The following is a 16,662-nucleotide window of genomic DNA, read 5'->3' as shown; positions in this document are numbered from 1 at the left end:
GTAGTTACTGACACTGAACATTTTCTAAACTGGAGGGGACAGAGATTTATCCTTTGGGATTCATTTATATATTTTGAGTATTTATTATCTTTCCTAATTTGGGCTCTTGGCACACCACTATCCAAGTGTTCACAGTGTCTGATTTCAAGTATGATGCAAGTATGAAGTCTTGCATAATATTTCCTTAGACCAAGACTACTCACTTTGTAGCTAAGAAAGTACATGAAATCATGCAGAACTAAGGAACCTGTTTTTCCTTTCTACATTGCATGATTAGGAGCTATGGATCTGATAGAACATTGGAATAGCCTGTCAAAATTACAACTGAGGCACCAGCTTGAAGATGATACTGTAAAGAGTTGGGGGTCTGTGCTCTAAGATATGTGCTTTGATCTATGACCTTCAGATGGTGCTGTGCCCTCCGTGGTTAAAATATACAGGTTTTTGGAGAACAGTGTGGAGATTCATCAAGAAATTAAAAATAGAACTTCCCTATGACCCTGCCATTACACTCCTGGGTATTTACCCCAAAGATACAGATGTTGTGAAAAGAAGGGCCATCTGTACCCCAATGTTTATAGCAGCAATGGCCAAGGTCACCAAACTGTGGAAAGAACCAAGATGCCCTTCAACGGATGAATGGATAAGGAAGATGTGGTCCATATACACTATGGAGTATTATGCCTCCATCAGAAAGGACGAATACCCAACTTTTGTATCAACATGTAGGGACTGGAGGAGATTATGCTGAGTGAAATAAGTCAAGCAGAGAGAGTCAATTATCATATGGTTTCACTTATTTGTGGAGCATAAAAAAAGCATGGAGGACATGGGGAGTTAGAGAGAAGGGGGTTGGGGTAAAATGGAAGGGGAGGTGAATCATGAGAGACTATGGACTTTGAAAAACAATCTGAGGGGTTTGAAGTGGCGGGGGCGGGGTACCAGGTGGTGGGTATTATAGAGGGCAAGGATTGCATGGAGCACTGGGTGTGGTGAAAAAATAATGACACTGTTATGCTGAAAATAAATAAATAAAAAAATATATATACAGGTTTTATAACCAAAGGGGTAGAGTAAACAGTAGTTTCTCCTATCAGATCTCATTGAAGTTTTTGTGGAGTTTCTGTTTTCTGTTCTCAAATTTTAGGTTTTGTTGTAGTGGGGGGAATGCTTCTTTTGGGAGACAGTATGGGTTATAATAAACCTAAAATGTTTACCTGCTTTTCTTTCATTTGGGGTTCTTCATATTGGAAGAGCAGCATTTAGAAGATTGAGTTACCTCCTTTTTATCACATATTGGTTAAGTACCAGGTTGCTGCTTCTTAATGGGTGATACAGTGAAGAGTTTGTCTAAAACTAGGGATCACTGAGCCATGCCTTGTTGCCTTCATGATGGATGATAACAGTAGTGAAGCTACTGTAGCAACAATAGATTGGTAAGAACAATAACTAGAGTTCATACTGCTCATAAAAAGCTGACTCACCTCAGCAGGAAAGTAACATAGATCATCAGGAGAACTGCCTGAAGATAGGGATATTTAGAATGGGTAACAGAGGAGACTATGACTATCAACTATGAGCAATGGTGCTCCTGTATCTTGTCACTACTGTTTTACGTCTTCTTTTTGTGAAAGTTAAAATAGCCATTACTTTGAAGAATCTGTGATAGGATAAGGAAAGGGGAGCTAAGTTCTTTAAAAAGTGGGATATGCTGTGGCAGTTTTTACTTCCAAACAAGTTGTTCCTCTATTGCCAGCACCTTATGGTTTCTCCTCTGGCTTTTTATAATGCACAGTTTTCTGTTTGGGAAAGATTGGACATGCTAATGAATTTAAAAATGAAAGAGTATTCCAGTAGGTTGGAGTTAAATTGGCAGAGGAATAGGGGATGCTAAGTTTTGCTGGTCCCTCAAATACAGCTGGATAGTTATCAAATCATTCTGAACACCTGTGAAATCTATTGGAGATCTGAGGAAAATGCTGCAATCCTGTAAGTAGAAAAGTGACCACTTTTTGGAAAGCAGGAGGTTCAGAGACTTGAGTCTGGGGTGATATATCTGAGGAAACAATGGAGGGAAGGGAGCCTGCTTAAGGAGGCTAACACAAAGTATTTTAAGTAGCAGACCACAAAATTAGAACTTTTGTAAGTCTGCAACTGTGGGATATGTCCCTGGCTGAGAGGTGCTTATGCGGTGGATGGGGCTGACTAATTTTACTTAGTGTAATATCGCTGGTTCCATCCATGCCATAGCAAATGGCAAGATTTTCATGGCTGAATAATATATTATATACACCACATCTTTATCCATTCATCATTCCATGGATACTAAAGTAATTTCCATCATTTGGCTACTGCAAAGAATGCTGATATAGATGTTGGGGTGTATGTATCCCTCTGAATTAGCATTTTTGCATTCTTTGTGTAAATACCCAGTAGTATTTTCCAGCACCTCAGTTCCAGTGTCAGGTCTCATTTCACAAGCAGACCAAAGCACATCTAATTAAAAGTGGCTGTATTCAGGCCAGGGACCAAACACTTCCCACTATAGGCAAGGAGAGCCTCTGTGGATGACTGGCCTGAAGTACAGAGCAGCCAAAACACAACAGCAGAGTGCAGGAAGCACACACTGTGGACGCTCCCTGAAGCAGTAGGCCCTGGGTACTACATGACTTCTTCACAAGGCCATTACTTTCAGAAGCAGGAGATATAAGTGCTTTTCTAACACAGAGAAGAAGATAGAGACTTAAACAAAATGTGAAGAGGAATTCATCCCAAATGAAAGAACAGGATAAGGCCATGGCCAGAGATCTAGGTGAAACAGATATAAGTAACATGCCTGATGGAGAATTTAAAGCAACAGTCCTAAGAATACTCGCCAGGCTTGAGGAAAGAAAGAGAGAGACCATTATCACAGAGATGAAAGAAGTAAAAAAAGAATTAGAGATGAAAAATGCAATAAACAAAATTGGAAACAGGCTTGTTGCAATGAACAGCAGGCTGGAAAAAGTAGATGAATGAATTAGTGACCCCGAAGTCACAATAATAGAAAATGATGAAGTTCAACAAAAGAGAGAAAGAAGAATCATGCAACATGCTCATAGACTTAAGGAACTCGGTGACTCCACCCTATGTATTTTGATGGGAGTCTTTAGTCTATTTACATTTGAAGTGTTTTCTAAAGCAGGTGTATTTTGCATTCCCATTTATTGATGAGGGTTCCATTTTTTCTTCATCCTTGTCAGCACTTGTTAAAATCTATTTGATTGGAGCCTTCCTAGTTATATGTGAAATGATATCTTAATTTTTTGAGAAATGATATCTTAATGGGGCTTTGATTTAAATTTCTGTAATGGTTAATGATGTTGAGCATTTTTCAATTTAATTAATGATTATTTGATCTCTCTCTCTTTTTTTTTAAATGTCTATTTTTTTGTTATTTTAATTATTGAGTTGCAAGAGTTCTTTATATATTTGGATATGAGGTCCTTATTTTACATAATTAGCAAATTTATTCCCATTCTATGTCTTGTGCCTTTCTTGATGGTGACATTTGGAACAAAAAATATATTTCAATTTGACAAAGTCTAATTTTATTTTATTTTTCTGTAGCTTTTACCTTTTGTATTACATCTTTGAAAGTACTTTTTAGGTAAGAGTAACATTGAAAACAAAACACTTCCAGTAAAGACCATTCTCTGTATTGTGGGCTGGGCTTTTCTGCCTTTGGACACAATTTGCAACATCAGCTCTTCTTCCCTGGGTCTCCAGTCTGCTAGCCTTTTGCATTTGGTAGTCTCCACAACTGGGTGAGCCAGTTTAAAATCAACACACACACACACACAACTGGACACACACACACACACACCCGGATACTCACACACACACCCATACCCTGTTGTTCTGTTTTCTGGAGAACCCGACTAATACAAAATTCATGCTGTGTCTGTTTTCTATCAGTGATTTCCTCTCTTTTGTGTAATATTTTGACTTCTGCTTATTTGGATTTAATGTACTTTTTGTCTCCTAACTTTTTAAGTGAGAAGCTTAGATAATGCTCTTTACTACTTAAAACAATGTTAAACTAAGACATTTCAAAGTTCTCTTTAGTTGCATAACAAATTTTGACATATTCTAATTTTATTATAATTCAGTTAAAATATTTTCAGATTCCATTGTAATTCTTCCTTGAAAGTGTTCAGAGATAGATGGTTAGTTTTAATATACCTGGGCTTTTCTATATATCTTATGGTTGTTGCTTTCTAATTTAATTGAATTGTGGTCAGAGAACATATGTTCTTAAGGTGCTAATATTTAAAATTTTTGAGATTCCTTTTATGACTTATCTTAGAGAACATTTTTCTTTTGATTTAATTTTATTTTTAATTATGTAAAATAATTTACATGATTTCAATGTTAAAACTGGAAAATAAGATATATTCTGAAAAATCTAGACCTTATCCCTGTTCTTTGATCTATCTCTTCCTCTCTCCATAAGAAACCATTTTTAATTTTTGGTTTATTGTTAAAAATATGTTTCTATAAGTATTTATAAAATGTATGTTTATAAGTTATATATACATACAAGCCTAATACATGTATCCCCGTTTGAACATAATAAATTAACAACCTGGAGATATTCTTTCTCAATTTACTGTTTTTATTTAACATATATCTTGGAGATTCCTCCATAGCTGGTTTTTGGAGATATTCCTCAGCAATTTTTATAGTACCATAGTGTTCCATTATGTATAATTTATATAGTTTTTTTTTCTCATTGTCTTTTGGGTATTTTCCAATCTTCTACTGTTAAAAACAATGCTGCCACAAGTAACCTTGTGCATTGGTTGTTTTGTATTTTTGAAATGTGTTGTTAAGATAGAATTAGGATTGTTGGGCCAAAAGCTAGTAGCATGGTAAATTTTATAAACAATGTCAAGAGGTAACTATTTTGTATTCTTAACAATGCAGATGGTGCCCCTTTCTGTATAGCTGAACCAACAGTTTGTATTATTAACTATTGAAGTCAGATATTTCATACCTTATGGTCAAAACTGATATTCACATTGGTTTTACTCTGTATATATCTTCATATGAGAGCCTGAACTTTTTTATGTATTTAAGCATCATTTATATCTCCTTAAATGTCAATTGTATATTCATGTTTTGCCCATTTGTTTGTTTGTTCGTATTTTTTAGAAGTTCTTTACTGTTACAGCTATTATTCTTTGTGATGTGAGTTGTAACAACTTTTTTCTAATATCACATTTATCTTTTCTGCCTTGCTCAAAGGTTTTATCATGCATTTAAAACTTTAATTTGATATAGTTAATATTATCAATCTTTACCATATTCAGGGGTTACAAAGATATAATCCATGTTTTCTGTTAATATTTGTATAGTTAAGAAAAAAGACTTAGGCTTGAATTTAGTTAGAAATTGTCCTGGCATAGGACATGAGGAAAAGGTCCAATATATCATTTACTGTATTGTCCAGTTGTTTTACCATGACATTACTAGGTTCTCCCTTCCTCCACTGATTTGAAATACTGCCTTTATCATATACTTATTTTCTTATGTGTTTTTAACCTGCTACTGGAGTTTCTATTATTTTTTTTCCTGTGGCTAACATAATTTTGATTCTCTTATCATTTGACTCTCATATTAATTGAAGCTTCACTTTGGAAAACTACATTCTTTTTTTTTCTTAGAATATTTAATCTTCAATATTAGCCTGATTCAGTGATTCTTGCTGGAGAGTGGAGCTATTTACCAGACTCAATTACCAAGTTCTTTTAAAAAAAATATATTCCCTGTACTTCTATCTTGACTTTTTGGCATGTCTTTCTAGCATGGTATGGTGTATGAGCATGGGTACACACTTGCAAATAAATATGCACATACAACTATAATGTCTTCAAATGAGCATTTGTTAAGATTAATAGATATCCTATCTTTCAAGTATGTTGGGATAAAATAAGGGTTGAGAACTTTTTGTTTGTTGGCATAGAGGCTTTTTATAATAATGATAGTAGGAGTTGATATTTATTGCATCCAGATAACTTGCCACAAAATGTGCTGTTTATCTGATTTATATCTATTGTCTCATTATCTATCATAATAACCATATGTTTGGGTATTATTATCCTTCTTTTGCACACATGGAAACTGACGGTTAGGCAAGTTAGACAAAATGCATGGTCATGGTTAGTAATGCATAAGTAGAGCTGAACCCATCTCTTTTGAGTTCAAAATCTATGTTCTTAAAAGCTAACCATGGAAAATGACATGGATGGACCAAATTGATGTACTTTGTGCCAACCTGTTGAGAGACTTGGATCCTTCTGGGTACATTTTACTGCATATGAGCTCTTCCTGTATGCACAGGATGTAAACTGCCTATTAGGCAGACTCCCTCTTCCTGTCACTCCTGATGATGAACTCATGGATTATGGGTTGCTCTAGTGATTGGAAGGAACTATGGATTGTTGCAGTGTGAAGAGTTTCTTTTCTAAATCTCTTTAAAGTTAGTTGATAAATATTCTGAACACTAAGAATATTTTTTGAGTGAGGCATACGGCAGTTTCTTCCTTGATGTTTTTAGGGAAAATGAGCCATGTAAAATGTTAAAAAAATTATAAATCAGGCTAGTTTCTGTCTCTCCCTGTATTATGCTCAGGACTGCTCAGGTAGTCACAGGAGTGTACAAATATTGACAGATTTTTGCTATTGTTCTGAGGATTAGTGAGATAATATTTGGAAGGCAGATCAACTTTTTATCTGTACCTAAAAATATAAAATGCAAAATTATAAAAGGATAAATTGAGACAATGTATGTGAAAGTTCTTAGAAAATTACTAAAGGATATGGAAATGGAGGTAAGATTTTCATGAGGTTTACTAAATAATTCATCAACTTTGCTATGTCATTGTCTTAGATTAGCCTTATAGTTACAGGAGATCTAAGACTTTTCCTTAGAGTTCACATTCCATTTTCTCAACCGTTTCATTGCAGTCTTCATGTCCTTGTTCCTCAGTGTGTATATAATTGGGTTCAAGAGAGGAGTGACCACAGAATAAAACACAGCAAGGGATTTATCTAATGACTTGATGGGGAACGGCCAGGCATAAATGAAGATACATGGTCCAAAAAACAAAAGAACTACAGTGATGTGAGCAGTCAAAGTGGACAGGGCCTTGGATGACTGGTGTGAAGGGCGTTGTCGGATGGTCACTAGGATGATAACATAGGAGATGATTAGGAAAACAAAAGAACACAGAGTGAGCACACCACTGTTAGCAATGACCATGATATCCAACCTATAGGTGTCTGTACAAGCAAGTTTGATAACCCTAGGTAAGTCACAATAAAAGCTATCAACCTCATTGGGACCACAGAAAGGTAAGTTTACTGCAAAGGCCAGCTGGCTCACTGAATGGAGGAAACCAGTCCCCCATGCAGCTGCCACAAGCCCAACACATACATTGCCACACATAATGGTAGTGTAGCGAAGGGGGTTACAGATTGCTATATATCTGTCAAAGGCCATGGCTATAAGGATCACCAACTCACTCCCACCAAAAAAGTGAAGGAGAAATATCTGAGCAAGGCAGCCCTTGAAAGAGATGACTTTGCGTTTACTGAAAAAGTCAGCAATCATCTTGGGGGCTGTGACAGAAGACAGACACAGGTCAATGAGTGAAAGGTTAGCCAGCAGGAAGTACATGGGGGAGTGAAGGTGGGAGTCGGAGGCCACAGTTATGACAATAAGAAGGTTTCCACACACAATTCCTACATAGAATACAAAAAAAAACACAAATAGGAAAATCTGCAATTCCCGAGAATTGGAGAGTCCCAGAAAAATGAACTCTGTCACCATGGAGTAATTTGTGTCACTTATTGATTCATTCCAGGAAACAGCCTGTGTAGTTACCTTGGAGAATAGAGTAAGAAGGAAGTCAGAATTATTAGATTCCAATTCAAAGTCTCATTTTGTATTATTCTGCTCACTCATATAATGACTTTGTGTGGTCTATTACACAAACACTTTCAAAATGCACACAATCTAAACCTACTATTTTATCTTACACTCTTCCTGATGATGCCTTATCCACTTATTCAAGTCTACTTAGTATTTCCACTTATCCTAATAATTATCCTAATAAAATACCTTTGTTCATGCTATTCTCTCTGCCAGATTACGTCTATACTGCCAGCCTACATTTGGCTCCTTTTCCTTGAGCTCCCAAACAGTTTATATTCTGTAACCACTCTCTTAGCTCTTAAGTAAATGCAATATTATGTGATCTTTACATTTATAGCACCATTTTACAACATCCATTTTTGAAAAACTACTCTTAGAGGTTTTGTAGCCCATCATGATAATTTTATATTTTGGTCATTGGAAACCTCTCCAACAAACTAAGACAAATCCTTATTCACAGTTTTGCTATGTGAGGCAATTTGTAATGCACAAGTTTTGAATGTAGTCTGTGGACATTTTAATGTCCCTAATTAAGTCTTATTTTTTACAAATGTGGATACTAATTATATTCAATTCTTATGGTTATTATGAATTTCAAATGAAGTAGTAAAAATAAAGTTTTTTTGGAGAGTTTTTGTATTTAGTGAGTGCACAATAGATTTAGATAATTATTAGCAGTAAGATTTATCACCTTCTGATTCATAGGGGAACCCTGGCTCCCCAATAATCATTAATGAATTTTACTTGTATTCTAGAAATAATCGTAACAAGAATTTCAGCTCCCTGTTCTTCTGTTTTCCCATCTTTAGAATGAATGTACTGGCTTAAAAGTTCTCAACATGCCCACTCATCTAATACTCTATAGGGTATGAGTGAGGGACAGAATTCCAAAATAATTTTCATAGTCTCTCAGAAGCTTGGATAGAAATGTGAGAGCCAAGACAGATGTAGAGATCCAGTCTTAGGAGAAGTTAAAATAAATGAGTATTCTAGAATAGAAGGTAAGAGGCCTTATAGAGAATGGAATTCATACTTACCATTTAGTGATATGGAAGTGCTTAGAAGAAAAAGATTTAATACAAAATAAAATTAAAGATGAAAAATAGAATAAAAAATAACAGGGAAATAATAAAAGGTGATTCAGTGGTGAAATGAAAAGTGAGAAAAATGCAAAAAAATATCGCATGAGAGATAATGTGAAAGAGTTTAATAGGAGATAAAATCGAAAAAAGGATTCTGGAATGTCTCCTAAGGTATATAATTATGAGTACAGCACAGAATTATTGAAGAATTATGTGCAATTGTTTAATACAAATTTCTAACAAATAGTGAATAGTCTATGCACAATAGCTATTGTTAAAGTAGTAAGAATAGGGCATTTGTCAACAGGATGTGGGAGATTTTTAAAAAATGATGTAAATGATTTTATTCTGAGTAATGTGGAAATAGATGGGTCCTAAAGAGGTCTGAAAGTATAGTGTGTTATTACCAAATTTCTTCGGGAGTAGTAGTATTTATTTTCAACATTTTCCTAATTGTGGATATTGTGTTGCCTTTACACTTTTCTCTTTCATATCCCAATTCCATTATTTAGCCCTATCCACTAATGCTCTCTATTACTCTTTTCAAAGTTCTGTATGAATTTAGCAATTCTAATTGTATTTCCATGTATAAAAAGAAGTCAAATAATAAAACAAGCATAACCCCTCTCTTCCCTCCTGCTTAGCACAGTAATAAATACAATCCTAGTGATCGTTGACAACAGAGAGGATGGGATTCCTGTTGTGAGATCATTTCTGATGTGACTGATTGGTTAGGATCATTCTGAAGAATCAAAGTATGCAACTTATAGTGGGACTTCAGTAATTACTTATGTACTGCAACCATTTTATTTGTCCACTGAGAGGACAAAATCGATACTCACATCTCCATAAGAAATATACCAACGGTAATGGCTGGTAAAACAAAAAGACAAAAAGACTTTATAGCATGGTAACAAGAATTCAGATATGCTGCTCCTCGGCAAGAGGAATTTCTTGCTCACTGTGTTAAGACATCTCATTTCCTGAGTGTATGCTATGGAGGAGTGAGTGATGATGATGGATTCTCAGTTACAGGGGACCTGCTACCTCTGTAATCCTTTCAAAGCTTATATCTGATTCTTCAAAAATGGCTCAAGGAGTTTGAGAAGAATTCTATTGATTCTAAGTTAAAGATTAAGTTTATTGAAGTCAAGTTCTCCAGAGTCTTCGACACTGGCTATAGCATTCATGAAGAGCCAGCTACAGCTATAGGGAAAGAAAATCTTTCCCTATGTACTAAATTAACTTAAAATTCAACAATGAGGGTGTTACGTTTGTCCTAAATATCTTTTACCCCTCTTTAAAGAAAAATACCTAAAGTCCTCATAAGTTTCACTGAGATTGAAGTCAGGAGACTTGGGGATTTTAGTACAAAGTTACCGTGTGATTTTGGCATGTGATTCAGAATTTCCAAGACTTAGTTTTCCTGTTTACCAATGAGCTCATTGGACCAAAATCTCTCAAATGTGAAATTCCATAACTCTAGCCAGCTACAGCTATAGGGTGATTTATGATTTATGATTTACACCTATATGTGAAAGAAATATCCCAAGCCAGATTGTATTGTAGGAAGGATGGAAAGAGGTAAGTAAGAGAACACTGCTTCTGGTTATATGGAAAAAGGATCATTAAATAGAAAGGAAAGAAGAGATTAGCCTGAAAGACTCAGAAGGACTAAACACTTAGAACACTTATGTAACATATACTAAGTTTTATAACACACCTAGGGCAATCCTTGTTAATATTCATACTAACTCTTCTAAATATTTGAACTGACCTCACAGGACCTTCCACTTTTCTTGAAGGTGCACATGCAATTGAATTCTGCCAAATGGGTTCTTACTAATAGAAACAACTCATTGTCAATAAAATGCTACACTGTGGTTACTTTCACTTTCATCATTCCACCCACCTCCTTCATATCTGGAAGAGACTGCAACAATTTTCAGAGCAAGGAAGAGTACAGATTTTCCTTTTTGTACTTTGTCTTGAAGCAAAACATTTCCAAGAGAATAAAGTGTGTCTGATTGGTGTTCCTTAGTAAGTCACTTGGTTAAGAGCCAGTTATGAGTTGACTGGAGGCAAGTGAGGAGATCTGGAAGTAGCCAGCCTGAAGTTTGAGTGCTGAGACTAAATCATATAGTCTCACAGGTTTTCCCTTGAGGATACACATGGAATCTTTTTGAGTCAGGGGCTGTTGTCACAGTTTCTCAGCTTTCTTAGGTATTTCTAGTACTTCACTGAATCTAAGGGTGATTTTGTATTTCTGTGAAAATGAAAGTTTATTTCCTTATATCTATATTTCCCATAATTCTCTTTATATTCCAATATAGGGACATACAATGTGATGTTACTTTCAAGTGTATAAAACATTGATTTGACAATTCTCTACTTTACTCAATGCTCAGTACACTAAGTGTAGTCATCATCTGTCAACATACATTATTACAATATTATTGACTTTATTCCATATGCTATACTTTACATCTCTGTGACTTACTTTCTTTAAAACTGGATGTTTGTATTATGAATCCCCTTTATTTCTCCCATACCCCACCCATCTGCCTTGTGGCATCCACCAGGTTTTTCTCTCTAAAAGTCAATTTGTTTTTTATTTGTTTTGTGTTTGAGATTTCACCAATAAGTGATATCATATAGTATTTGTCTTTCTCTGTTTGTGGGTATGTGTGTGTGTGGGGTGTCTTTTTCTGTTAAAGATGACTTTTTATTTTTTTTTTAAGAGTCATAGTGAAAGTAAAAAGATAAAGTTCCAATATTAAAATCTGGATGGATTAAGTAGACAATAAACAATAATGCTTTAGATATTATACAAAGAGGATAGCATATAGCATTTATTACCACTTTCAGATAAAATATAGGAAAAATACCTTCACCAGTAAAAAGAAAGTGCCATTTATTTTTTACTTTTTTTTTTGAGCAGCTTTAATTACAATTCTGCAGCTACAACTGAGCTGAGTCACCACAATTAATGTTTCTTAAATCATTCATTGGGATGTGTCCAGCTGATTTCTCAGTCATGCTCCTTGGCTCAACAGGCTTCCCAAGTTTTACCTGGACAAGTAAAATAAATATGTCAGCCATCTTCTTTGTCCTAAGCACCATGGATTAAGTATAGGTATATTATATAAGGTGAGATCTGGGTTGGATGCTTTTCTTTAGGTAATAACATCCTTAAAATGCTTTGATAATTGTAGATACTGTTTTAGGGTGAATCAAGAAATTCTTTGAGGAAGACTGCAAGGATGATAGAAATCTGTTGGAAAAAACGGAACATAGACAAATTTTGCATTATGTAAAATAGTAGAGTGTTTTCTAAAGCAACGTTGTACAAAATACTTTAACAGTTAAAGACGGTAAATAATTCTTAGGAATTGTAGCATAGTGCTGCCTGCCTATTTATCTAACATAAAATATAATTAGGATGAGAAATATTTCTTTCTTGACTTTTAATGGGTGCTAGTTCAAATAAACTCACATTTTATCCATTGGATCCACAAAATTTCCACAAGAAATATTGATTTCTAGCAATGCTTATAATCAATATGAAAATATTGATAAATAAAATTCAACCATATATACATGTATGTATTTACACAGAGATAAAAAACATGAAAATTGAATGTACTCATTGATGATAATTGCCATTTAGTATTGTAGGTAGGAAGGAATATATAATACTTTATTTTTCATACTTAACAGAAATAACTGCAGCTATATTTGAAAGTGAAGTTCATTGATACAATACCTTCTTTATGTAGAGTTCTCAGTTTTTTAAGGGCAGTAACGAAACTGTCCTTAATCCATAGTGTTTGTGGTGGTCATAAGGGTCCTGATGGTTCATGACATTCACCTTGTGCTCTTACTGGTGAAGTCTGTTATGGCATCTCGCTAGAACTTACAACTCTTTAACTTAGCCTTCTCATTGCCCCCTTCATCTCTGTTCCTTAAAGTATGGATGGAAGGATTTAATATGGGACTGATGGCAAAGTCTATGATGGCAAAAATGTATCCATTGACTTGGTAGGGAAAGGCCACACATAGAGAAACATGCATGGAACAAAACATGAAACCACTACAGTGATGTGAGCTGACAGAGTGATGAATGCTTTAGATAAATCTTTTGAGGAATGTTGTCTGACAATTATCAGAATAAAGATGTATGATACAATTAAGAAAAAGAAGGTGCCCCTAGATATGAAGCCACTGTTGGTAGTGACCACAAATTCTAGTTTTTTAAGTGTCCATACATGCAAGTTTAATAATCCTAAGGAAATCAAAACAAAAGCTCCCCACATTATTAGGGCCATAGAAAGGTAAATTTATGACAAAAAGAAACTGAGACACAGCATGAGTCACCCAGTAATCCAAGCAGCTCCTATCAAAAGCATGCACATTTTGGGACTCATAGTAGTTAGATAGTGGAGAGGCTTGCAAATTGCTGTGTACCTGTCATATGCCATGGCTATGAGCAGTACCATCTCAACTCCTCTATGACATGAATAAAGAACATTTGTATCATGCAGTTGTGGAAGGTGTTAAAGGTGACTGATTTTGCAACCACTGAAAAGATCAGAGATCATCCTAGGAACTGTGGTGGATGAAAGCCCCAGGTCAATGAAGGAGTGATAGGTTGTGTAAATGAAATTCCTAAATCACTGTTAACATAATGAAGAGGTTTCCCAAGATAATTCCCACAAAACACAAAGAGAAGAAAAGAAAAAGGAAGACCTGTATTCCCAAGGATTGTACAAGTCTTAGTAACACAAACTCAGTTACCACAGAGCCATTTACTTGGTCCATTGAATCATAAGGAAGGGAAGACTCTGAAGTGACCTGAAAGAAGGATCAGCTGTGAGGCACTAAAAACTATGTGTTAACTGTTGATAATTTAAATTGGTTACTGACAGATCTTTTATTTAATTGATAGTAAATTATTAACAAAATCATGGGAACCCAGAGTATGGGTTGGGTAGTATGACCAAAGCTGCACTCAGAGGCCATCTATTGCATTAAATTTGCTCTTATTTATTCAAGTACATGAAGTAATCAGGAAACTTAAGAAGTTAGAAGTGGATGTACAAATTAAACTCAAGGAATTCAGGTAAAAGAAAATAATAAAAATTAAAAACAAAAATAATATGTATTGTGAGTTGGGCCTCTGCCTTCAGCTCAGGTCAAGATCTCAGGGTCCTGGGATCGAGCCCCACATCGGGCTCTTTGCTCAGCAGGGAGCCTGCTTCACCCTCTCTCTCTACCTGCCTACTTGTGATCTCTGTCTGTCAAATAAATAAATAAAATCATTAAAAAAATTTTTTTGAAACAAAAAATAGACGGAACTTTTAAAAGAATAATAAAAACTTAGAAATGAGTATAGAATAGTAACAGTTAACGTAACAATAGTTAAGACACTTCTGAAGTCTGTTTCTCATAAGTCCTTAAAAACAATTTGCTCAAAAGGAACACACAATTCGTACTTGTAATTAAAATGTTATAGAGAGGCAAAAGGTTTGTATCTTTATAATATAAAAAAGATCAAACCATTCAGTAAAACTTTCAAAACCTACTAGACATAATTGATACCAAGAAAGAATTCACAAATGTCAACTCTGTGTGTAGGTATATTCATTTCTGCTTTACAAATCAAAGAAATGTGATAAAATATATATTAGTTTCCTATTAAATTACAAAGAATTTTGTAGTTATTATCAAAACCAGGAAGCCTCAATGAAATAGATATATTCATACATTGCTGAGGAAATACAGTCTGATTCAAGCATTAAAAAAAACATTTTGAACTATGTATCAGGAATCTTGATCCTTATCATTTGGTGCAATAGTACTCCTTACAGAGTTCTATTTGACAGAAAAGATTTCTGGCACAGAAATGTTCATTACACTCTGCAGTGGAAAAACTGAACAATTTAAATGCCAAACATTAGTTTTAAGTCTGTTACAATATTTGCATATAATGGAATTTAATAGTTACTAAAATAAATATTTATAAAAGAGTTTATAGCAGCACTAGGAAGATTTTTCTCTAGAATATTAAGTGCAAAAAAGTAAACAAATTGCATAGTCAATATTTTAAATAATAGTAATTGATACTGATTTTTTTAGAATTAAAAAAATTTCTTTAGAGGGAGGAGTCAAGATGGCAGAGAAGTAGCAGGCTGAGACTATTTCGGCTAGCCGGAGATCAGCTAGATAGCTTATCTAAAGATTGCAAACACCTGAAAATCCATCGGCAGATCGAAGAGAAGAAGAACAGCAATTCTGGAAACAGAAAAACAACAACTTTCTGAAAGGTAGGACCCGCGGAGAAGTGAATCCAAAGCGACGGGAAGATAGACCCCGGGGGGAGGGGCCGGCTCCTGGCAAGCGGCGGAGCAACAGTGCACAAAATCAGGACTTTTAAAGTCTGTTCCGCTGAGGGACATCGCTCCAGAGGCTAAACCGGAGCGAAGCCCACGCGGGTTCAGCGTGGCCTCAGGTCCCGCAGGGTCACAGAAGGATCGGGGGTGTCTGAGTGTCGCAGACCTTGCGGGTATTGGAACGGGAAAGCCGGCTACAGAGACAGAGCCGACAGTAAGCTCACAGCTCGGGGTTACCTTGAACTGGTCGCAGGCTCGGTGAGCTCGGAGCGCGGCCGGAGGTCGGGCAGACGGGAGTAACTGGCGCTGTTCTCTGAGGGCGCACTGAGGAGTGGGGCCCTGGGCTCTCGGCTCCTCCGGGCCGGAGACCAGGAGGCCGCCATTTGCATTCCCGTCCTCCGGAACTCTACGGAAAGCTCTCAGGGAACAAAAGCTCCTGAAAGCAAACCCGAGCGGATTACTCACCCCGGCCCCTGCTAAGGGTGGTGCAATTCCGCCTGGGGCAAAGACACTTGAGAATCACTACAACAGGCCCCTCCCCCAGAAGATCAACAAGAAATCCAGCCGAGACCAAGTTCACCTACCAAGGAGTGCAGTTTCAATACCAAGGAGAGCAGCAGAATTCCAGAGGAGGAGAAAGCAAAGCACAGAACTCATGGCTTTTTCCCTGTGATTTTTATTAGTCTTGCAGTTAATTTAATTTTTTTCTTTTTCATTTTTTGTTTTTTTTTTCTCGCCTTCTGGTAAAATTTTTTTTTTAACTTTTACCTTTTTCTTTTTTAACGTTTTTAAACCAGTTTATCTAATAAATATATTTTTTCTTTTTTATATTTTTCTTATTTGTTTTCTTTTTTTAAATTCTTTTCTTTTTTTTCTTTTTTCTTCTGTTTTTCTTTTTTCCTTTTTGAACCTCTTTTTATCCCCTTTCTCCACCCTCACGATTTGGGATCTCTTCTAATTTGGTTAAAGCATTTTTTCCTGGGGTTGTTGCCACCCTTTTAGTATTTTACTTGCTCCTTCATATACTCTTATCTGGACAAAATGACAAGACGGAAAAATTCAACACAAAAAAAAGAACAAGAGGCAGTACCAAAGGCTAGGGACCTAATCAATACAGACATTGGTAATATGTCAGATCTAGAGTTCAGAATGACAATTCTCAAGGTTCTAGCCGGGCTCGAAAAAGGCATGGAAGATATTAGAGAAA

The 16,662-nt window shown here is 35.7% G+C and overlaps 1 protein-coding gene and 1 pseudogene across 1 annotated transcript; both read right to left on the bottom strand.

Annotated features, from left to right (window-relative positions):
• Positions 1-6,958: 6,958 nt before the first annotated feature.
• Positions 6,959-7,927, bottom strand: LOC116589968 (olfactory receptor 4F4). The gene has a single exon (XM_032341695.1). It carries the CDS (start codon positions 7,874-7,876, stop codon positions 6,959-6,961), a length of 918 nt encoding a protein of 305 aa, XP_032197586.1. The 5' UTR covers positions 7,877-7,927.
• Positions 7,928-12,972: 5,045 nt separating this feature from the next.
• Positions 12,973-13,884, bottom strand: LOC116590133 (annotated as a pseudogene).
• Positions 13,885-16,662: the final 2,778 nt, after the last annotated feature.

The sequence above is a fragment of the Mustela erminea genome, chromosome 5 (genome assembly GCF_009829155.1).
Source record: "Mustela erminea isolate mMusErm1 chromosome 5, mMusErm1.Pri, whole genome shotgun sequence".
Lineage (NCBI taxonomy): Eukaryota > Metazoa > Chordata > Mammalia > Carnivora > Mustelidae > Mustela > Mustela erminea.
Note: the sequence above shows the minus strand (reverse complement) of the source record. Positions and strands in the feature narration are given on the sequence as shown.